The sequence below is a fragment of the Colletes latitarsis genome, chromosome 5 (genome assembly GCF_051014445.1).
Source record: "Colletes latitarsis isolate SP2378_abdomen chromosome 5, iyColLati1, whole genome shotgun sequence".
Classification (NCBI taxonomy): Eukaryota; Metazoa; Arthropoda; class Insecta; order Hymenoptera; family Colletidae; genus Colletes; species Colletes latitarsis.
The window spans coordinates 28,471,770-28,496,472 of record NC_135138.1 but is presented as its reverse complement, the minus strand read 5'-3'; the positions used below and the strand labels follow the sequence as shown (position 1 = coordinate 28,496,472).

General features: G+C 36.9%; 1 protein-coding gene across 1 annotated transcript in view; it reads right to left on the bottom strand.

Annotated features, from left to right (window-relative positions):
- Nachralpha1 (nicotinic acetylcholine receptor alpha1) overlaps nucleotides 1–24,703 on the bottom strand; it is a 220,193-nt gene that overhangs the window by 30,927 nt on the left and 164,563 nt on the right. The window contains exon 5 of the mRNA XM_076765412.1: nucleotides 1,338–1,518. Within this exon, the coding sequence (XP_076621527.1) occupies nucleotides 1,338–1,518 (181 nt within the window). The remainder of the gene's footprint in view (nucleotides 1–1,337; nucleotides 1,519–24,703) is intronic.

The window sequence follows — 24,703 nt, the reverse complement described above, 5'->3', positions numbered from 1 at the left end:
GATCGAGGAACGATCGATTTTCGCAAATATAATTTCCTAGACTTTCTTGAGGCAACTTTCGTAAGTTTGTAATATTCACTCAGCTTTGTAACTTTGAAATTTATGGACGATTGAGGGTGCTGTACGAGAAGCGCTTGGTGAAAAGAATAGATGGCCAGAATAGGTAGACGTTAATTAAAAAATGAATTAAGAATGATTTTAAATGACGTAAACATACCAGACTGATGCTAAACTGCTTTGTAACAGATGTTATAAGACTCGTGACCGACTCTTGTGGCGTACTGATAGGAACTAAACCTCAATCACGATCGTCATTTGCTGCCCTCGAGCCTGGCTTGCGATGTTTACATTTGGACCGACCTTCTGTTCGCGAGTCTGGCTCGTGATATTGATGTTTGGGCCAAATCTTCGTCACGAATCAGACTCGTGAACCCCTTGACGTACGATTTAATTTCAAATAATTCGTCAAACGTATTCTATTTAATTTTATTTAAAGTTCGTACAAGGAATGACCACGATAAAGAATAGATTTGTTTTACGAATACCTCGTGAACGTAAAATTGTGTTGATTTTAATATATGTATAAGACTTTTATGACCTGTAAATACCCTAATAATTGTAAAACTTGTCATCAAGTACTTGTAACAAGTCAGACTCGTCATTATACGACAAGGGGTTAAAATGCATGCTCAATGTCTACTCTCTTAGACTTAGATAGTATAAAGAAAGAGATAGAAAATTTACAAATAAGAGAATAAGGAAGTAAATAGTTAGTTTCACAATGAATAGCCACTTAAAAAGAGATAAGGGTTTAAGCAAATGACATTTCAGACAGTTTCTACGTGAATTGTTAGAAACTTCTTTTCCAGAAACTATTAGGGACAGTGACAAAATTTTATTTTTAATTTCGTAGAGTTCTCGGGGCCATTTTATGTGACGTATGAGTTATTGCAACTGGGCATCCTGGGGGAATAGCGAGATGCCATCCTTCAATTTTTTAAGAGCAAGAGCCCTTGAATCTAATATTTCATCTAAAAAGGAATACCTCTTAAGGCGAAAGCAATAACTGTAGACATACGTTTGCTCGAGAGTAGCGTGGTAAAATTGATGAAATTCTAATGTTTCGAATGTCTGACTAAAACACGCCTGAATTCACTAAAACACGCACATGTGTGTTTCATTTATGTTGCTAATGTTTGAACTAATAATCAAAGTTCTTACATTGAACCACGAGCTCCGCGATCCTTTCCCAAAATGTCTCGCGTAGGTGAATTCCTTGACGATGATTAATATCCATATGAATACCGTTAGATTGTTAGTTAAATCTTATTACTCACCGTGTACCCGTCGTAAGTCCACGAACCAAACTTCATGAAGCAAGTCTGCTCGTCAAAAGGAAAGTACTCCACGTCGATCTCGCAGAATGATTTATAGATCGCCGGCGGTTTCCACACGACCTTCCCCGTATGGTGCAAAATCGCCTTGGTCATGATGGTCACCTCGTAGTTACCGTCGGCGCTGAAAACAAAATTAATGTCCACCTTGATTTATGTTTTCTCCGTTTTTTTTTCCAGCCTTGGGCGGAAGTAATTTTCATCGCGAAATTCGATACTGCGCTTTACTGATTAATATTAATTAATCACACGCGACATAAATTCGCATATGCTTCATAAATAAGTGTGTCCACCTCCTGATTATATTTTGATTTATTTATTATACTGCTTACGCGTTGCTTTTTAATGTGTTCAGTTAAATTCAATCGTTACGACGAACACGTTTTTAATTTCAAAATTTATTCATAAAATTCAAACGTAGTTAACCCTTTGCACTCCGAGAGTATTTATTAATATGAACGATTATCAATACCAAATTAAATTTTGTGATGTCATTTCTAAAAATAAAGAAATATTCTTCTTTCCAGAAACATTTATATGAATACCTATAATTTAAATTTTATTCATATATTTTCTAAATTCAGTTTGTGTAACCATAAATGAAACTTCAATCGAGCTATGGTACGTATTATGTTAATAGTCTAGATACGAAACAGCGAGGTAAAAAATTTTACGATCGATGGATCCCAGCAGTGAAATACGTACACCCATGTGTTTAATTTTCAAAATAAATTTTTTAGCGAATGGCCAAAGTGCTGTCAGACTTTACAAAGACATCGAAGTAATCGCTAAAAGAATCGTGTAAACGTTGAAAAGTGTTTGGTCGAATAGGGTCGTTGGGAGCCTCGAAAGGGGCTGAAAGAAACTTGGGTGACGCGTCGAAGTGCAACGCGACGCCGAGGACAAGAGATAAGAAAATCCTCGAAATAAACAATAGAGGTAAGCACGAAAGCGCACGCTCTAGATACTGCGAGCGATGCTGGGGGAAACAGAGCTCCAGAGGAATAAACTCGCCGGGGATAATGCGGCTGGATTTCTAATATGATACGCGTGACTGCAGCTGCAGCTGTCGTTACTGCAACTGCACTTGTTGCGCTATTTTCGCTCCACTGTTCTCCTTTATTAGCAGTCGTGCTGTCGATTATCGTTGTTTCTTGCCAATTCGCGTTTCGTTTCGAGGCTGACGTACAGTCGGTCGTTATTCAACGAATTAAAAACTCTTTCTTCGACCGCTGAGCATCCAATTTTTGCTTTCTTTCGCCCATTTGTGGGTCACTTCTGGGTTAGTTCTAGCTAGAAACTCGTAATATTGTGGTAGTGTGAAACAATCATTTCAAGTCTTGGTCTGTATTTTGAAAATGTGTTACAAAGTTCTTTCATACGACTCTTCGTTTTCGAGAAAATCAATCTCAAACATTCGTCCCGTAAGAGTAACGCGTCTGACCAGTGCTTGGCATTTCTACTTACATCGGAGTTTGCACACATTAACCAGTGATACGTTACTATTTTTTAGTAGATTAAAACCATGTGGAATAGTTAATATCATTCCAATAAAAATACTTACATACACCAACACAATTAGTTTTTAAATGAAAATTAATATCGAAGAGTATACAACGAAGATTGTCGTGAGCTATAGTGTATAAGATGAATCGTATGTCATGTATTGACCATGATTAGAATTTATTATGATTATAATTCATTCAAGCTACTCATTTCTTAATTTTGAGAAGCAATAATACGTGTCTGACCAATGCTTGATACTTCTACTTATATCGAAGCTTGCATACATTAATCAATGATACTATTTTTTAATAAATTAAAACCACGTGGAATACATAATATCGTTCCAATAAAAATACTTGCAAACACCAACACAACTATTTTTTAAATAAAAATTAATAGTGAGTAAATAAATTCCGCCAGTTAGGTCTGCATCAAGAATCAATTTTTGTTTTCTTCGTCCATTTGTAGGTCAGTTCTGTTTAGAAACTCGTAATATTGTTGTAGTTGTGTAAAACAATCATTTATTTCGAGTCTCGGTCTGTATTTTAGAATATTCCAGTCAGGTCTGCATCAGGAATCAATCTTTGTTTTCATCGTCCATTTGTTGGTCAGTTCTGGGTTGAGTCCGGCTAGAAACTCGTAATACTGTGGTACTAGTGTGAAACAATTGTTTATTTCGGGTCTCAGTCTGTATTTTAGAAAATTCCGACTAGATCTGCATCAGAAATCAATTTTTGTTCGTGTAATTTATATTTAGTCGCGTCCCTTGTGAAAGTACGCAAAAGATCGTAATTACGAAACCCGTGGCGCGAGCGGCGGCGGACAATATCGAGCGCGATTGCTTCCGGCGTAACGAAGCGCGCTCGATAAATCGAACGGGAAAGAGGTCCGCGAGGGCGGACAGAATATGGCGAATCAGTGGTAAAACCGCGTTTGAATCTTAATACGAGGCGGAGTTCGAACGGTACGCGTCGGACGGCAGGTGTGCGTGGGCGAAGATGAATGAACGATGCTGGGAATCGGCGTTGTGGGCGTGCAACACGGAATAAAGCCCCGCTTAACCGACCTCTTATCGCGCGAAAGTGTGCGCGGCGGCTCGAAAAATGCACGCGGAACGAGGTGCAAACGAATTGTTTCGTTACACACCGATAACGTTATCTTCTTTCCGGGATGCACACGTATACGTACGTATCGAGTGAATTACATGCGTTCTTTTTCTCTTCTCACGGCCACAGACGCGGAAGATGCATTTGCATCGAAATCCGCGCGGCCCGTGTTCGATTACGTATTGTTACCGCCGCGGCGACGGAAATAAATTACGCGCCACGGGATGGGATAATTCATCGCGAAACGTGTTCGAACTTTTCAAGGAACGGAAAGAAATATTTCTGTCGAAGCGCGATTCTTTTACCGAGACGGTTGCAACGTTTTCGAAATAATAAATAAACGGCATTTGGGTCGTCCGTGACCCGACGATAGGATCAAAGGAACTGTGCATGTTTCTGAGCAAGGTCTGTGATAGATTATTGGTGTGATATTAATGCGAACCACGTGACATCGTGCGAAGCAAAATGGTGGAGTTCGTAATCCAGATCGATTGGACCGCGATGGCTATCAATGGATTGACTACGGACGACGATCACGGGCTTGAATGGCGAAGGGAAGCATCCTAATTCGCATAAGCACGGCTCGATACACCGAGAATTAGCAGCGCGCTAGCACCCGCGAAATTGGCCCCGCCAAAGCACAATGGAACGGATCAGAGATGGACAGAATTTTATTTGAAACGTGGATAAATAAGGACTCTACTTGGAGATATATTCAATATTCATTGGACGAAATAAATTATTCAGATAGACTGCTCTTAATTCAACGCGAAACAAAATCCATATAATATACGATCATATTTAATTCAGATAACTTCTATTTTATTTAAGGTCACGATCGATTATCGATGAGATCATATTATAAGTTTCATTACGTTTTCAACGAATTTCGTTACTATATCATTTTCAATTTTGTATTTTAATGAGGTGAATAAGTAAACAGTTGTATCTGTTTTATATGTTGGTTGAAATTCTTGTCTAGATAAGAATTTCGACCATTTCTGTACTCATGAACGATGATGCAAAATTTATGGACACACGTGAAACATAATCCATATAATACACGATAATACTTCATTCAGATAACTTTAATTTTATTTAAGGTCACGATCGATCATCGATGAGATCATATTATAAGTTTCATTACGTTTTCAACGAATTTCGTTACTATATCATTTTCAATTTTGTATTTTAATGGGAGAAATAAGTATACAGTTGTATCTTTTTTATATGATATTCTTATCTAGACAAGAATTTCGACCATTTCTGTACTCATGAACGATGATGCAAAATTAGTGGGCACGCGTGCAACAAGAACAATGGCCAAGAGGGAACAATAATTATTTCGAAATACGCAAACAGGCTAACGTTTTAAATGCGCCGTGTCTCCGGTGCTGGTCCTCGGACCGCAAGCTTTGTTTCCAGGAGAACAACGTCTCCCGTTGAAGTCGACGCTTTCGAGTGGACGTAGCATAATTACGAGCGGTCCCGCGACCAAGTTTTAACCCGAGCCTTCGAAACACGCGAACCATGACGCGGCTGGTCGCGACGTTTTAACAGGTGTGAAGTACGATCTTCCTGCTGGAGGAGGAAACTTCGAGTGGCTGGTTTCGGTGCTGGGACGTTAATTCTATGCTAATGGCGGAATCCTTTTCCCTGGAATGCTACCTGGTGTCACGTTAAACTCGCATGATTATGAACTTCTTGTCCCGTTTATATCTAGGAAGTCTATTTCGTTCGATCGCTGGAGAAAATATCATGGAGTTTCGTCCCTAATTTGCCTGCGAACTCCTTATTAAGCGAAGGCAAAATTGATGGTTTTAATTAAGCTTCTATTCATTCTCCTTCAGTTTAGGATCATCCTAGATTTAATAATTGCCTATCGTTGAATGTAGGAAGATGTATGATACATGGGGTAATTTCTTGCACAAAAGTACATCGAAAATGTGCTATAAAGTTTTTCGCGTCTGATCAGTGCTTGGCATTTCTACTTACATCGAAACTTGCACACATTAACCGGTGATACGTTACTATTTTTTAATAAATTAAAGCACAATTGTTTTTTTAAATGAAAATTAATATTGAAGAGGATACAATGAAGATTGTTGAGAGCTACAGTGTATAAGGTGGGTCATCTATGTCTCGTACTGACCCAAGATTGCAATATTAAATCAGTTTAAGTAAAAGATAGTTCATCGTACATTTTCATTTAGAATAGTAAATAATAAATCAATTTATTCAAGCTATTCATTTCTTAATTTTGAAAGGCAATAATACGTGTCTGACCAATGCTTGATATTAGTACTTACATCGGAGCTTGTATACATTAACAGTAATACTTTACTATTTTTTAATAGATTAAATCGTTTGAAGTAAAAGACAAATAGTCTGTCGTACATGTTTATTCAGAACAGTGAATAATAAATCAATTAATTTCTTAATTTTGTATTCATCGAAAAGCAACGACATTTTCTACGCAATAAAATGTTTAGCTTTCGTGCGTTTAAATTTGCTCGCAATTTATACGAATTTATTTTTCGATAATGGACGACTGGCGATCCCCTGTTACTTTTCAAGGTTGCTCTAGATATCGCTCCCCCGTATCTAGACATAAAACGAATATAAAACTCGGATCACTGTTCGCAACTTCCCCTTATTGGCTGCGTAAACGCTGGCTCCCGATTCGAGAAAATAAATGGAAAACGGAGAGGCGAATAATTGAATGTCCCCGGACGAGATCTACGAGAGGACAATCTACCTCTTTTTTCCATGACGTTCGACGTCGGTCGAGTAGACAACCGTGCTTAAAAGGCACCGTCAACTTTGAAGATTTACGCGGCGTCTGCCAGGAAGAACCGTCCAGTCGTACGCTGTCTGAGCGAGAAAAAAAGACATGATTAATCGAGAGATCCGAAACTTTTTTGGCGCGACTACCCCAAGGAGTCTGAGCGTCGGTTCTTACGACGTGGCGCGAGGTTTCTTGCGTTTGACGGTTATGAGGTTTGTTACGAGACTGTTCCATGATTATTGGACTTCCTTTTTTCCAAGTTTCCACGGTATACATGCTGCATCGTGGCGTACGTTCAATTACTCCTCTGTTTATCACGTGGTCGTTTAATTTGGTGAAAGAACTCTATATACTTTCCAGAGATTTCGCATTGAAACTATATTTTTTAATATTCTTAAAAAATGGTAGATGAAATATTTTCGATAAATGCATCAAGGAGTATTGAAGCACTGAAAAGTATTGGTTTATATTGCATCTGGAATGAACAAATAAAATATTTAGTTTGAGGAATCTTTATAATATTACCGATGAAATAGAAACCAATGTTAGTTTCTGTTCAGTGAAATAGTACCAACAGAAAACGAAGCTTTCAGTTCAAGTTATTTGAGAGATATCAAACAAATAATTTTCTCCCTCGAAAGTTTTCTTCTTTAAAACGAAAAAGAATTCGTTAGACTCAGCGTTGGAAGCAATACGAAAATAAAAATTTCTTTTAATTTTATCTTCGACGCTACTGATAATTCATTTTCGCGCGAGTAACCTCTTTCAAGCAGAACTTCCGTTTTGCTTTGAGCGAAATAACCAACGGGTTAAAACCAACGCAGGATTCCATGGGTAAAGTACGTTTCCACGGAACACTGTGCCCTTCGACCCATCATCGGATTCCATCGCCACAGAGCGAAAGAACTCTTGCGAATCGTCCGAGCGTGTTCGCGAATTTCGCTGAACAAAAACGTCCGTTTTCCAACGCCGCGAAAGCAAATTCACGAATTATTCCACGATTTCTTTAGGATGGAAAATAAAACAGTCGACAAGGATTTTGGGGTGGCTCCACTATTTCCCTTTTCAGGGTTGATGCACCTTTGCGCGGCCTGGGGTTTGTAATAAAGGAAAAACGCGTATCGAAGTTGGCGAATTTACTGCTCCTTAAATCTCGAGATTTAGTCTGCCATTGAGCGCGACTCTGAGGGGTGGAACTGTTCTTTGATTTATTATTGAATAAGCATTGAATAGAAATTATTAAAACATAAGTACATTTTATGAAACGTTACTTTCAAGTTATATTTGATAAAATAAGAATATAACTGTATTTTAAGGGAGTCGTTAATAATTTTCATTCATCGAGGAGTTCGTAGAAAGGTTTGAGAATTCCTACTGTAAAAGAAAATGGAGATCCTCCAGTGATTGAAAAAATTCTCCCCGGTTTCGCAATTATTATTTCCGGACGTATAAATGTATTTTAAGGGAGTTGTTAATAGTTTTCATTCATCGAGGAGTTCGTAGAAAGGTTTGAAAACTCCTACTGTAAAAGAAAATTTAATGATTTAAAAAATTCTCCCCGGTTTCGAAATTGTTATTTCCGGACATGTAACTGTATTTTGAGGGAGTCGTTGATAATTTTCATTCGTCGAGGAATTCGTAGAAAAGTTTGAAAATTCCTACTGTAAAGGAAAATGGAGATCCCCCGGTGATTGAAAAAATTCTCCCCGGTTTCGAAATTGTTATTTCTGGACGTGTTTCGCGCTTTCGCTTCGTACGCTACTGAACGTGCCACGAGATGGGCACGGTCGACGGATCGATATAAGTTTCGTGGTAAAACGGGAAATTCCGCAGCCGTTTTTGACCTCCCTCCTGCGGGGATCGCGTCTGCGGGCCAGTTTCATCCAATTAAAATCGCCTGACGATAAATTCGCGATCGGACGAACGTGAAATACGTCGAGCCGGATCGCCGGAGATCAGGATTCTTTTGTAACGAATGTTACGTCCCATCGATACACACTCCTTTTCGCATTATCGTCCAGAGAAATTTACGGAGCAAGTAAATCATTGGGGTTTGAAAGAGATTCGATCGACGATCGTTTCAGCGTTCCCTTTATTCTCCAACGATTTTTCGTACTCACTCTCCGCCAATGGGAGAGTCGAACAAATTATTTTTACGCCGAGAGAAATTCTGTCGCGATTCGCTCGTAATAAAGCGAAGCACGATCATGGTTAAACATTCTGCAACCCTCGATCGTGGCATGGGACAATAATATTATAATAAAAAATGATTTGAGATATTTTTAAAGGATAAATGTCTGACACCACGAATTGAATCGTCATTAATTCTCATTAATAATTAGTCTCTGAGCTGCTAGATCTCATTGATCAGTCTAATATTTCCCAGAAACTCGATCAGTTCACCTCAATATCCCTCAACGTGGTTGGTCCATGCTTGCATTCAATCATATTGATCGATCGTGAATTGGGTTTAACATGTTTCACAAATTGAATTCTACCGTCCTTTCCATGAGACGATTATGCGCTACTCTTGCTTAGTTCGTATTAACAATAAGTCTTGCTAATGTTGTTTCTTATTTTCTATATAAATTTCCTTATCTATTTTTGTTGGCGAATAAATATTGATTTATTCGTCACGAAAGATACTTGTATTTTATTCTGATATAAATATTTTACCCATCTCTAAGTTTGCTTCTTTTTTTCTCAATCATTTTACAAAAGTGAGCCATGTTAGCAATATGTCAACAATTATATATTAGATAATATATTTAAGACAGAAATACATTATTCATTATTACACGAAAGTCTGAAAGAAATTGAGAAAGATTGCAAACAACGAATAAATTAGTTGCTCTACAATAAACGACAGTTTGAAAGACCTTCTTCGTTTTATGTTTTAAAATATCCACAAGCAATCAGTTATTATACGTTATTAAATTTTTTAATCGTTACGAAGTTTCATCAATCTTACTTTCCCGGAAGCAATCCCACCAGAAGTCACGTTTCTTAATTCATGGTGGCACGTTAATCAATCCCAAGCAGATAAACCGATATCCCTTCGTCGAAAAGGGACGAGGAACGTTGAGTCGCAAATTCTTCCAGCCGATAGAACCGTAATAGAAACTCAGCAAAAGCGTTCCCCGCGAACGATGGACCACATAAATCACCATAAATATTAACATCAGTCCTAGGAAACGCAGGATCTCTCTTAATGCATAATCTTATTGTTTTCTTAACTGTAATCAGATATCTACACACACGTCTCTGTTCAACTTTGTACGTCCCGGCGGAAGCAACGACTTAATACAACACTATTTGTTTAGAACAAAGATACAAGACAAAAATAAAATAAAAATAACATCAGAAAATAAAATTAACTTAAAAAGTTAATTTTATTTTCTTTTACTTAAAATTAATCTAGATCTATAAATTGTAGTTTCTTTTCTGAATAAGATCAAGCAATTTGGTGAAACAAGTGCTTGACGCGACTATGTCAACAACGTATTGTCTAACCCAGGCATGCCAAACATGCGGCCTGCTTGACCCTTTTATTATTTTGTATGTTTTTTTTATTGTGAGGCGTTGTGTCATACTACCTCAAAATAGTTTTAATTAATAACGAAGGTCAATGAAGCACCTAACACATAAATATTAATCGATCGACACTCGATTCAAGATTCAGTACTAAACTTTAATACCACGAAGTCCACAAAACTGTAAATAAAACCTTCAGAAACATCAAACAATAGAGGAGACCGTAGTAACAAAGTGCAAAGTGGTTAATCCGAGCAAAATCAATTTACAACGAGTTTTAAAGGTTACCAATCACCGAGAATATGTCACGAATATTAGGTTTTCATTCAAGAACCGTACGGTTCCGTCGACGTCGAGAATAAACGACTGCACGCAGAAAGCGAGCCATTGAAAAATAGAGGAATGAGCAGCTCGTCGAAACAAGACAAACGAGGTGGGCGAAAGTGATGTCCTTTGGCAGAGACTGGCTCACGAGGGGAGAGAAAAATTATCATGGATTTCACGGAAACGGTCAACGATCAGCGACAATGGCAATTTGTTTTCTCGTGGCTTCGAGTCTACTTCGTTCGGGATCCTCAGGAGATATTCGTGACACGGCAGGCGGAAATTGCAAGGCTGGGAAATGTGTTTCTCCGTAAAGGATTTAAGTCAGTAGCTTTCTCAAATCAAGGAGCGAGATTGCTTTAGAACAGAAAACAATGAATAAAATTGGAGGAAAAAAATATTTCAAATGTTATTTGATGCTACATACCGATTTCTTGAATTTTTGACAAAATGTTCACGAAGGGTGACACAATATTAAGATTGCTTTAGAACAGAAAACAGAATGAATAAAATTGGCGGAAAGAAATATTTCAAATGTCATTTGATGCTACATACCGATTCCTTGAATTTTTGAGGAAATGTTCACGAAGGGTGAATACCAAGATTGCTTTAGAACAGAAAACAGAATGAATAAAATTGGGGGGGAAAAATCTCATTTGATGCAACATACCGATTTCTTGAATTTTTGAAAAAATACTCGCGAAAGGTGAACAACACCAAGATTGCTTTAGAACAGAATCCAGTGAATAAAATTGGGTAAAAAATATTTCAAATGTCATTTGATGCTACATACCGATTCCTTGAATTTTTGAAAAAATATTCACGAAGGGTGAACAACACCAAGATTGCTTTAGAACAGAATCCAGTGAATAAAATTGGGTAAAAAATATTTCAAATGTCATTTGATGCTACATACCGATTCCTTGAATTTTTGAAAAAATATTCACGAAGGGTGAACAACACCAAAGGAGTCTCTACCCGACGTTGCTCGACGGAATTAATTGCATTTACTTAATCGAGCCCGACGTACGTTTCTCATTCCTTCTGTGCAGCCTCTGACGCGTCTCCCGCCTCGCCAGGAAACTTCGTTCCTCTTCTCTGTTGCGTCGATAACGTCGTTCCACACTTGGAAACCAAAACACGCCAATTAGCAATCAGGCTGTATCAGCTGGCGTGGAATTCGTGCAGTCGGGACGCGCATGTTTATGCGGGAAAACGTACACCGACGCGTTTACTCAGCACCAGGGACGACTTTCACGTGATGACGAGGGGCGGACGGAGGTTGGTTGCACGCGGAATCAAGGCTGGAAGGGTCGGAGAGAGGGTTGGGATCTAACAGGGCCACATGTACTTGGCATATTTTAGGTCAGCCGGCACCTAGGCCGTTATAATGCGCCTGGATGTCGCCGAGTGCTCGACTCGACGACACTAAAAGGGTTGGGAGGGGGTTGAAAGAGGGACGACGAAGACAGGAACGAAGAACGCTCCGGTGATGCGCGCGACAACTACGACGACAGTCGAACGACTCAGGATTACGCCGTTTAACGCGGAAGGGTTGATTTTGCGTTTGGGGGTTACGGTCTACGTGGGTGGATCGCCTTCGTACCGTGCTTTATGCGATATTAGTATTATCTTTTCAGCACGAGAGGTCCTAAACCAGTATTTAAAGAGTTAATTATACTACTGGAATATAAGACGTTTAATGGGATCAGTTATTCAAGGAAAATGTAATTGTAAATACAGCAGAAGTAAAAAAATCTGGACTCTACGTCACACTTATTTCTATTCCCATTTAAATGCTTCATAAAAATCTGAGAAATGAACAAACAAGTACATATTTGCTGTTCGTTATTTATATTTAACAATGAAACTGTATTATAAATAGACAAACATTCAATTCGTAAATCAACTTTTCGAGTAACAAATAAAAGATGAACGAGTAATTGCTGATGGAATAAAAATAAAATCATATATGCTCATTTAAATAATTGTTTATCGTTCGGAATAAAATTTTATCTAACTCTGTTAGTAAACATTGATACTGGCACGGTACTTTTGATTGCGATTGATTCTAACTAAACAGTAAACATCAAAACCAATCGAAAACGAAACCATGAATAAAGTTGTTTGTCAGAATACATTTCCGTGGTAGTATATTCGTTGACATATACGGAATGTATCGAAAATGAAATTACGAATGGAAAGGGACAGTATTTCAGGTGGAAAAGTAAATTAATAATGTACGATTAATTGTACGAAATTTGACTGTTGCGTCTGATCAATTATCGATATTTCTACTTACTTACGAAGGTAACATCTATTTTAACCCTTTGCACTCCGAGAGTATTTATTAATATGGACGACAAATTTTGTGATGTGACTTCTAAAAATACAAAATATTCTTTTTCTCAAAAAAATGCATAAATACCTATAATTTAAATTTTATTCCTGTAACTTTCAAACTCAATTTATATTATCATAAATGAAACTTAAATTGAGTCATGGTACCTATTAGGGTTAACTCTTTTTAACTATTAATAAGATTGTAAGATATACGAAAAATAAGAAACGTAACTATCAATGTTTAAGAACATCAACATAAATATTAATAAAACAATATTTCAAGTTTACTTTCCTTTGACTTTACTATACAAGCAGAAGAATTATGCGGGTGATTAGTCAAGGATCGAATATTCAGGGAAACTGTAAGAAGGGACACTGGAAACGTGGAGGCGCATACAGAGCAGGTCAATCGAAGAAAAATGCAAGGAAGAAGTCCCCCCCAAGGGTGATCTGAAAGAAAACAGAGCTTCCAGGTCACTTTGTGTGTCATTTGTCCGTTCGAAGCGAGAACAACGTTGATATTTGCAGAAACGTAAAGCGATCGGCTAATTCGCGATCGGAAATGGAAGGCTACCGGGAACACTTGGTTCGTCGGGAGTTGAATTAAAGCGAAAGCGTCGTTAATTTTCCCGCCAGAAACGGGCCGCTACAGACGTTCCGGCGCGTGACTTACGGGCGTTAAGTCGCAAATTTGATACCCCTGCGAACAGTTCAATTTCCTTTTAATTCACCGTCGTCGCGCCACGGGGCTGCAGCTCCGTTGCATTTCAGACGGTAAATGTATTACCATGCGCGATAAGCCGGTCGTATTTAGGGGATTGTCGTGTGCCTGGACTCATTGCGCCCCGCCGTGAATCGTAAACGTCGTCGATTTACGGAGAACGTGATTTATACGATGAATTCCAAAGACACGAAAGGATAACTGACGTGAAAATGCTCTGACGATTTTATAATCCAGTACGTTGCATTAAATTTGATTACAACGTGGCGAGTTCGAGATCGGATATGAGATATGTATTTATCATGGAAGAAAATCGACACAAAATCTATGTGAAAATATAAAAGAAAAATCAAAGTCGTCGCGATAAGACGTCGTCGATGGGAGTCGTAACATTCTCCGTTCCTCTTTAGTCTCTTTCGAAAGGGCAAAGTGCACTTCAACCGGCTGCTCAACGCAGATACAATCGAGAGACTAGCAACGAGAGACGAAACAAATTCGATTTCAGTGCAGAGAATTTTGAACGCTGTAAAAGTGCACACTATGTCGCCATATTCGGTTCTAATCCTTGCAGTGTTATAAAATCTTGACTTACTGAATAGTAAGATATCAAATATCTTAAGTTTTCTTTGTACAATCAGTGTAAATGTAGACGTAAAGAGCCTCAATTATTTTGTATTGCAGTTACTCCAACGAGTAGTGAAATCGAGGTACGAAGAAACATTTGTGTAAGTTTGAACAAGGTCAAACTGTCGTAATAAGATGAAGAATTCGGATATTTTTGCCGAAACATGCGCTTAGAGAAGAAAGAACCGTATCTTTTGTAGCGGAGAAAATGTTCGCATTTAGTAATAACTCGTCTCGTTCTCAGCCTTTGTTCGCCTCAATGCCTCAACGTCTATTTATCGTTAATAGAATGTATCCGATTTTTCGTCGAAAGGATGGATTACAACGGATCGTCAATGGCTCTTTTCATCCGCGACATACAATTCCCTTTCATTCCTTATTGGGCAGGAAAATGGAATCATTCATTAGAACCATGATTCATTAGATACACTCGAGAGAGAATCGATACGAATATATATTAAGATCAATCTCTGTAAAGTAAATGATTTGTACGTATGCATATAAATTATCGGATGCTCGATGGAAGTAGTTATCAGGAAGAGAATTCTCTGTGAAACGAAAGTTTCACCCAAAAAGGCTTTTTCTAGGGATGAGGAGGGAAAGAGAAGTTCTCGATGGGCCGTCAACGATGCTTTTGTCGAAAATCGATAAACACTACGAACCTGAGAGTCCCAATGGTTCTAAAGAGTTAATAAATAAATTGCTAATATTTATGGACGCAAGGTACGAGTTCTAATATACAGGGTGTTTGGCCACCCCTGGGAAAAATTTTAGAAGCTAAAATGAGACGAAAATCAAGGATATTAATTTGTTGATTGAGGCTTCGTTAGAAAGTTATAGAAACATTTCCGACCATACAGTATATTTTCAGTAAAGAATTTTTTTCTCGAAAACACGTAAGATTTCGACAGTATGTGTATTCACCAAAAATGATTATAATCAACCCCCGCAACTGAAAATAATTTTTCTAGAATAATCGAAAATTGTTAATTTTGCCGAAAAATTTAAGCACCTCCTGCTTGTCGATTTTTCTTAAAAATTCGTTTTTGATTTTTAGTAATTTTATTTGTCACCCTACAGAAAAGTTGTGTAATACTTTTTTGTAGGTACCCATGAGCTCTGTCTCAGGAAAAAGTTTCATTGAAATATATCCACTATTGTAGGAGTTATGGCTGTTTGAAAATTGGACCATTTTTATGGGGTTTTCCTCATTTTGCGGGGTCAAGAACCAACTTTTCGAATATTTTTGCGATTTGTACATATTCTCCATCAAAATACGCGTAGTTTGCTTTTTTAAGCATTAAAATCGTCCCATTCGTTCAGAAGTTATGACGTTTTAAAGATACGCATGAAAATTCAGAGAAACATATCAACGGATGGGCAGACATTATATTTTCGGTAAAGAATTTTTTTCTCGAATGTACGTAGGATTTCGGGGGTATGCCTAATGACCAAAAATGATTGTATTTGACCCCTGTAACCAAAAATAATTTTTTGAGAACGATTTGAAATTTTTTAATTTCACCCAAAAATTAGCACCTACTCGAATTTTTTTCTCGAAAGTGCATAGGATTTCGGGGGTATGTCTATTCACCAAAAATGATTGTAATTGACACCCGTAATCGAAAATAATTTTTCCGTGAATGATTTGAAATTTTTTAATTTAATTTTGTTAATAACTTTTTAACAAAGCCTCAATCAACAAATTGATATTCTTGATTTTCGTCTTATTGTAATCCCCCATTAAAATTTTTCCCGAACACCCCGTATACACAAAGAATATATTAAATATTCAAATAATATATATTTACCGTGTAGGATATTATTTAAATTGTTCTCAGAATTTAAAAAAAGAATAAAAAACTTGGTCTTGATTCGTTATATAGAAGATTCCTTAAGAAACGAGCAGCCAGAAGATGAAACGATTGATATCGTGGCTACTGTCGTAATTAGCATAAAACCGATAATGCATTCCGCTACTCTAGTACAGCGCTGGCAAGTCTGAATTTGGCACTTCGACCTAATTTTTGTATTGTGCCAGGAAAATTTTCTTAAATTCGATGCAGTATGTATTATCGATACGTTATCTGTATGTATTATACGGATCGAGAAGTATCGTTTTATTCAATTACATATTTGTTTCCATTCAACCCTTGCATTTTCCTTCCTAATTTAATCGTTATTATTTAATGAATTTGGAAGAAACAATCTACACGCTTGTTAAAATAATTCTGTATTGTATTATACAAACTTTGACTGTCTAATAACATTCGGGAATGCGTTTTATTGCGAATGTAATGTTCGTCGTGATAATTGAAAACTGCCAACGTCGCGGAATAGGAAATTCGTGGCTCGAAAATCAAATTTTATTTCTCGTTCCGTCCAATGACGTTTCGCGCGAAGAAGGGAACAGGATTGCATAGAAAAAGATAGTAGACGAGAACCTCTGTTTTCTCTGAAACGAGGCAATAACGATAACAATATTGACGGTTAATTGAGAAACCCTGGATTTAATCAAACACGGCAAATATACTCGCGTGTTAAGAGTCAATATGAGGGAAACGAAAGCGATCGGTTCCTCAATCGTTCATGTTTGCACTGTTCAGTTTGATAGAAGCACTAAATTGTATCGAGAATCCCACGAACAGTAAAAATTTTAAAGCTGTTCCAATGCCCATAAACCTTTATTTACTGTTGTTAACACGAAACCATACGACGATACAAGGGTACAGAAATATTAACATCTAACGTCATTAAACACGTAGTCTGCGTAATACAGATCTTCTTTATTAAAACAGTCTTTTCTAACTGAAAAAATTAATTATTGTCCTAAAGAATTAGAACAAAGGTTCCATTTTTACGGTTTCGACCCTTTCCTTAGGTTATTTTTACGAGTTTCTATATAAAATATACCATCATTTCCGTTTATTATTTCATTTCTGTATCACAGCCGACATATATTTGTCATAAATTCGCATTTTTAATGAGCTTTCTCTCACAATATGTATAAGAATATAAAAGAAGACAACTTTCTGTTTTTATCACGCTTTTCTCGTTTTAATTATAGAAACAATATTTTGCATATTTTATCTGAATGGGATTAGTAACAATGCTTGAAACATAATGAACGTTCGACGAAAACAAAAATCACCGTCAAATAAAAGCCATTGTCAATCTTTTCGTCGCATTTTGTTGACGGATGAGTTCGCAGCAATGATTCTGTGACAAGTGATTTTGGAGCAATAATTTTAACAATTACAGATACGTTTTTATTAATGTATATATGTGGATACACGTGAGTATACTGTTTAACAAAAAAAAAAACTACTTTAAAATATATAAAACTTAATTTAAAAGCAACTGATAGTTTTAAATAATAAAATGTTAATGTGTATAATGATTTCAAATTAATTTTAAAGTAAATAATAAACGAAAAAGCTTCTGTACTCATACAAAATAGTTTTTGTTATATTTTACATAGAATATTATGCGAGAAAATTCTCAATTACAGCTGTTCCAGTAGCAATTCACGTCGTCTTTTAGTTAGTAAATTGGAAAGCACAAGATATAAGCAAAAATATTCGTAAAAATGTGGAAATTGCGTTTTAAATGGAAGTTATTCCCTCGGTTATAAATTGAAGCGACTGAATAATGGCTCTCACTAGAAATAGAAAAATCAGGCCTCTGTTATTTAAATTATTCCAGAATAAATAAACACATCTGATGTAGCTAAAATGTTCACGCGTTAGTATGTCTCCTGCTGGTTAGGTCTGTATTATAAATGATGTATTAGTATTTTAGAAGAGTAGAATATAAAATACTTAAATAACTAAACCATTGGAATAAATTTTTTTTTGCAGGTTTATCGAGAGTCTTAAGAGAATTTCTGAGCTATTTTTTGTTATCATCCATACATCGTTCACTTAAAAGTACACGAGATATAAAAAAGAACTGGTTAGAACAAAAGTTTAATAATTTTTATGCTTTTTAAAGTGATACTATTAAAATGATAAAGAGAATTCATTTTAATAAAAAGATTTCTCACTACGTTCATTAAATGTAGTTGGAATTATTCCTCATTATAATGAGGTTCCCAACGAGAGAAACGGTTTTATATTATTTTAAATAACAGTAGTGGGGAATCTTTTTATTTAAACGAAAAATAATATCTCCATAAAAGATTGTAAAAACAATTACATTTACGTGAACGTACTTGCGATTTTAAAGATACATAGATAAATTGGGAATCACCTATCTACGTAAAAAGAGTATTTTAAAAAAAATGAATTATGATCGATAATAAAAATAGAACAAAAATTCCCTCAAAGGAAATATGGTACCACGAACAAGTAAAATTATAATAAAACACGAAGCTGTGATTTCATATCGAAAAATGAATTTTTCTATTCCGAGAAATGCTTAAACTCGAAATTCCCTTTTTCCCTCTGGACTGGTGCTTCACGAAACTTCACGATTTCCGCGAAAACGAAGTTTTCGTCTAAAAATTGTGCGTCTACGTTTTCGACTTGCACGAGAAAATCACCTTCCAGCTCGTACCACGATTCTCGACAAAACCTGGATACATTTATACGTTCTCCCAAACGTTTCTAATAAAAACACACGATCGGGGTAATAATAATTCCGCGTCGTATCGCATATTTCGCGACCCCTCGTTGCACGTATGCAGCGCAGGGTCATTCTGTCAAGGTAAACGCGCAAATATCTATTAATACTTGCGGCTGTTTCGTGGTTAATTATGCGTTACAAAACCGTCGAGAGAGCCAAGCCAGTTTCACGGGGGGGCAGGTGGCGGAGAGGCTGCCAGGGTGAAAAGTTGAAATTACATGGAAACTATTTCCCCGGGGGCTGTATCGGGGGTAGGGGAGGGATGTGTATCGGGGAAAAACGATTCTCGTCGAAAGTGATCCAGCAACGGGCGAGAAAGCGCAGGCCCGCGACCGTGTATTGGCTCGAAACCGACGGGAGTGGATCCAATAAACTCGCTGGAGAGCGTCGGGGCGCAATCAACGATGCAAATGCTCGACCGCGCAAAGAAAGCCGCGCGAAAGGAGGGCAAAGCGTTTTCCGCGCGCGGCCCTTTCGCTCCGTTCCCCGAGCACCGGTTTTAATCGTCGTCGATCGCGTAGAGATAGGGCCGACAATCCACCGACCTACTCATTAACCCTAGAAAACTCTAAAGAGAGGGAGACTCGTCGAGCACCGCCGCCCAGATAATTTTATCCCTTCGCAATACTTGCACGAACTCTGAAAATTCTGAAAACACCTTTGGATGATTATTATAATTCTAATTTGAAAAATAAAGCTTCGAATGTTAAATAAAATTTGATAGAGATTAATTAACTCTGAATTCAGATATCGTGGGAGAGTTATTTAAAAAGATTGCAATAGTAAATATGAATACATACGAATGGTATTCTTTCTTGAAACGTAGTTAAAGATGTATGAGAAATATTAGATCCTTCAATGTATTTCAAATTTATAAAAATGTCCCTTTAACACGTTGATTACCAGACTAAACCACTCAAATCCAGGGAAACAAAACTTTGTTGTTAGACAACTGGAAACTAGCATACCCATCATTTGTTATTAAACTTATTTCTACAAACCGGTTAAAAATCAAGACTTCTATCTGGATTTATTTTCTTTAATATCTAATCTTGAGAATTAATTGTTTTAGCTCATAATGTGAAAATCATGTCACCTCATATATGGATGACGTGGCAGTTAATTTGTTAAGCCTGACTTTAAGATGCACAAAAAATATTAGACCCTTCAACGTATTCCAAATTAATAATTTTGTATATTAAAACAGCCTATAAGAATGTTCTTTCAAACTTGAGTTCAAAATGCACGAAAAATATTAGGTGTTTTAATGTATTTCAAATCGATAATTTTGTATACCAAAACAGTCTACAAGAATATCCCTCTAAACTTGACTTATTGTTTTTATGGAATATCGTTCTAATTCTAATTCGAAAAATAAAGTTTCATACGTTAAATTTGACAAAGATTAATTAACCCTGCGTTTAGATATCGTGGAAGTTATTTAAAATGATGCAATAGTAAATATAAATATACAGGGTGTTCGGCCACCCCTGGGAAAAATTTTAATGTGAGATTGTAGAGGCCAAAATAAAACGAAAATCAAGAATACTAATTTGTTGATGGAGATTTCGTTAAAAAGTTATTAACGTTTAAAGTTACGTCTGTACTGAATTTTTTTCTAGAAAGTGGGTAGGATTTCGGGGGTAGGTCTACTCATCAAAAATAATTGTAATTGACCCCTGCAACTGAAAATATTTTTTCCAAAACGATTTGAAATTTTTTAATTCCACTGAAAAATTTCAACACCTCGAATTTTTTTCTCGAGACTGAGTAGGGTTTCGGGGGTATGTCTATTCACTAAGAATGCTTGTAAATGACCGCCGGAACTGAAAATAATTTTTCCAGAACGATTTGAACAAATTTATTTTCACCGAAAAATTTAGGCACCTACCCCCTGTCGATTTTTCTTAAAAATTCGTTTTTGATTTTTAGTAATTTTGTTTGATGCCCTATACAAAAGTTGTCTAATACTTTTTTGTAGGTACCCATAAGCTCTACTTCAGAAAACAGTTTCATTGAAATATATTCACAATTGTAGGAGTTATAGCTGTTTGAAAATTGGACCATTTTTATGGGGTTTTTCTCATTTTGCGGGGTTAAGGACCAACTTTTCGAATATTTTTGCGATTTGTACATATTCTCCATCAAAATACGCGTAGTTTGCTTTTTTAAACATTAAAATCGTCCAATCCGTTCAGAAGTTATGGCATTTTAAAGATTCGCATGAAAATTCGGGCAAGATTTCTACCCTGAAATTACGTTTTCGGTAAGGAATTTTTTTCTCGAAATTGAGTACGATTTCGGGGGTATGTGTATTCACCAAAAATGATTGTAAATAACCCCCCCAACCGAAAATAATTTTTCCAGAACGATTAGAAAAAAATTTTCATCGCGGAAAAATTTCAGTAGAATATTCCGATATATGGTCAGACATTATATTTTCAGTAATGAATTTTTTTCTCGAAAATGCGTGGGATATCGGGGGTATATGTAATGACCAAAAATGCTTATAATTGACCCCCGCAGCCGAAAATAATTTTTGCAGAACAATTTGAAATTGTTTAATTTAATTTTTTAATAACTTACTAACTTATTAACGAAGCCTCAGTCAAGAAATTGATATTCTTGATTTTCGTCTTATTTTGGCCTCTAGAATTCCCCATTAAAATTTTTCCTAGGGGTGGCCGAACACCCTGTATACAAATGGGTATTCTTTCTTGAAACATAGTTAAAGGTGTATGGAAGATATTAGATCCTTCAACGTATTTCAAATTGATAATTTTTTATATTAAAACAGTCTATAAGAATATCCTTTCAAACTCGAGTTCAAGATGCATGAAAAATATTAGATCCTTTAACCCATTTCAAATTGCTAATTTGTATACCGAAAATCGAAACAGCCTCTATAAGAATGTTCCTTCAAACTTGAATTATTGTTTTTAGGAAAAAAATACTTATCTCTTACTCTCGGCCTAGAAAGCTGCAAGGTTTTAGAAAAATCGAAGGAACGGGGACAGTTCTCGAGCGTTTCTCGTCAGTCCCATCGGTAGTGTCGCGAACTTCTGGTCTTGCGTTGGAGAAGCTTTTCGATCGATGCTCGCGCGAATTACGGTCGGCTCGCGTATGGAAATGAAACGGGGCGTGGGCGTAATCAGCGAACCGACTGGACGGCTTCGGGGGTAAACGCACGGGCGGTGCTTTGCACGGAATAAACGCGCGCGGAGATCCCGCTCCGAGCCGTGTAATTAATTGTCTCGGATTTGCTTGTTGCAAAAGGACCCTGCTTGCCTGCTGAAAATTGGGCGAAACAGAGGACGGCAAAGCTGACGGCTGAGAAGGGTTGGTTTCGCCGTTGCCATCGACGCCGTCAAGTGTTGATGTCGCGATGCATAAATGCTAGAACGCGGATGAAACCTGATATTAAACAGAAATACCGAAACGTCCACGTTTCTGCCGTTTACCAAATCAAATACGTATTTCAAATCGATTACGATTACGATTCTATAAAGCTTTCTCACTTTACGCACCCCCTACTTTACTTTATTTTACTTCACTTTAACCCCCTATTCCGTAAATTTTGTTCTACCTTTCGAGTAGACTTTAGTTCAGAATTATTTATACGTCCGTGAATTCGTTAAAATTGAGTTGAAATTACCTAATTTAAAATCAAACAAGTTGATTTATTAAACACGTTTTTAAATGAGGAATGAAAAAAAAGAATAACGAACTACTGTTCATTCCACATTTTAACTCTATGAAAAATTTGCCAAGGGTGTCGAAACTATAATTTCTCTCTAGATATACAATAAAAATAATGAAGTCTCGTTAACGAAGCTTGCAAGCTTCAAGTTGAAGTTTTCTAAGATACAAGCACGATATCGTATCCCACGAATGCAAATCATGTGCCCTGACACTGAAAAACGATCACCGAAATAAAGCCAGTCCCCGCGCCTCGCAACCCCATGCAATCAAGTTAATCCCGCCCAAACGTTCCGTTTCGAACTAAAACCAGAAGCATAAGAACGGAAGCGTTGTATCACGACAACCATTAGCAATGCGCGGAACCGAACTAATTGTCCGTAATGATTTAAAAGCTTTTCTAAATCCACCTCTACCTTTTGATTCCTCCGTAGCGGGCCACGGAAACGCTAGGAACTGGAAAATCCGTGCAACTCGAAATTAATCATGGACGCAGATATTCTGAACCAATGTTTACCAAAATAGAATTTCCTTAGGATAAAGTTCGAAGAATAATTTTTAACCCTTGAAAAATTTGAATAATTCGAACATTTCTTTCTATTAACGATTGATAATTGTCGAATGTTCATTTAACGATCTGTATGGTGGAAAAGTATTCTGATGGTAACATTTAATTAAAACTTTTAAACCTGCCTTATATACAATTATCAAACGAGATATTTCGCCGTACTACGGTTGCCTGTTTACATTAACAAACCAAGTAACAAAGAGTACATGTCTTATGCATCCCTATCTTAAGAACGAACGGAGCTCTGTAAAACTTCTTGATGAGCTGTCAACAACATTCGTGTCATCGGTTCCTCCACTGTTCGAAGAAAACAAGTTTAGCGCAGTCCGAGGTTCACTAAATCTGGAACATTATAAAGTTTTAACGTTCCTTCGAACCACTATCTCGAATTAATTATCGTTCGAAAAGTATTGGTTATCGAGAAATCTTACAAGTTCGATCGTTATTAAAATTTTGTGGTTTTAAAATTTTTGTCTCTCGCCACATAAATGGTGGGCAGCGTTTATCGTAAAGTAGAGCTCTCTATTACACGTGGATTGAAATACACGAGCGCACGTACATTAACGTATCCGTAATTCAAATATAACCCTCTTGGTTGTAAACCTGCAAGCCGCGTGGTCTTAACCCTAGAATACTCCGGTGGGATTTGACAAACCCCAGACGACAAATATTGCTGCGCATGTAGCAAATGCATAGCACCTGATGCTCTGGATCTCGTGCACTTTGTAAATAACGCGTCAGTATCTTTCGAAGCACTGTATTGTACATACGTGTTCTAAAGTAAACAGACACCGAAGCGTCGACGTAACTCGTCTCGATCGAAGTATTAGATATTCTGAAATTGACAAGGATAAAATTCATAATTTAACCCCTCGACATACGATTTAATTGCAAATAATTTGTCAACCGTATACTATATAATTTTGTTTAAAATAGTTCGTACAAGGAATGGTCACGAAGAAGAATAGACTTGTTTTACGAATATCTCATGAATGTAAAAATGTGTTGATTTTAATATACAGGGTGTTCGGTCATCCCTGGGAAAAATTTTAATGGGAGATTCTAGAGGGCGTAATAAGACGAAAATCAAGAATACCAATTTGTCGATGGAGGCTTCGTTAAAAAGTTATTAAGAAAATTCAAAAATTTCAAATCGTTCTGGAAAAATTATTTTCGGTTGTGGGGGTCAATTACAATCATTTTTGGTGAATAGACGTACCCCCGAAATCCTGCGCATATTCGAGAAAAAAATTCAGTACAGGCGGAACTTTAAACGTTAATAACTTTTTAACGAAGCCTCCATCAACAAAATTCTTGATTTTTGCCTTATTTTGTCCTCTAGAATCTCCCATTCAAATTTTTCCCATGGGTGGCCGAATACCCTGTATAAAACTTGATGACCAGTAGCCTCATGATTGTAAAACTTGACATCAAGAACTAGTCACAAACAACTTAAACAAACGCAGAAAT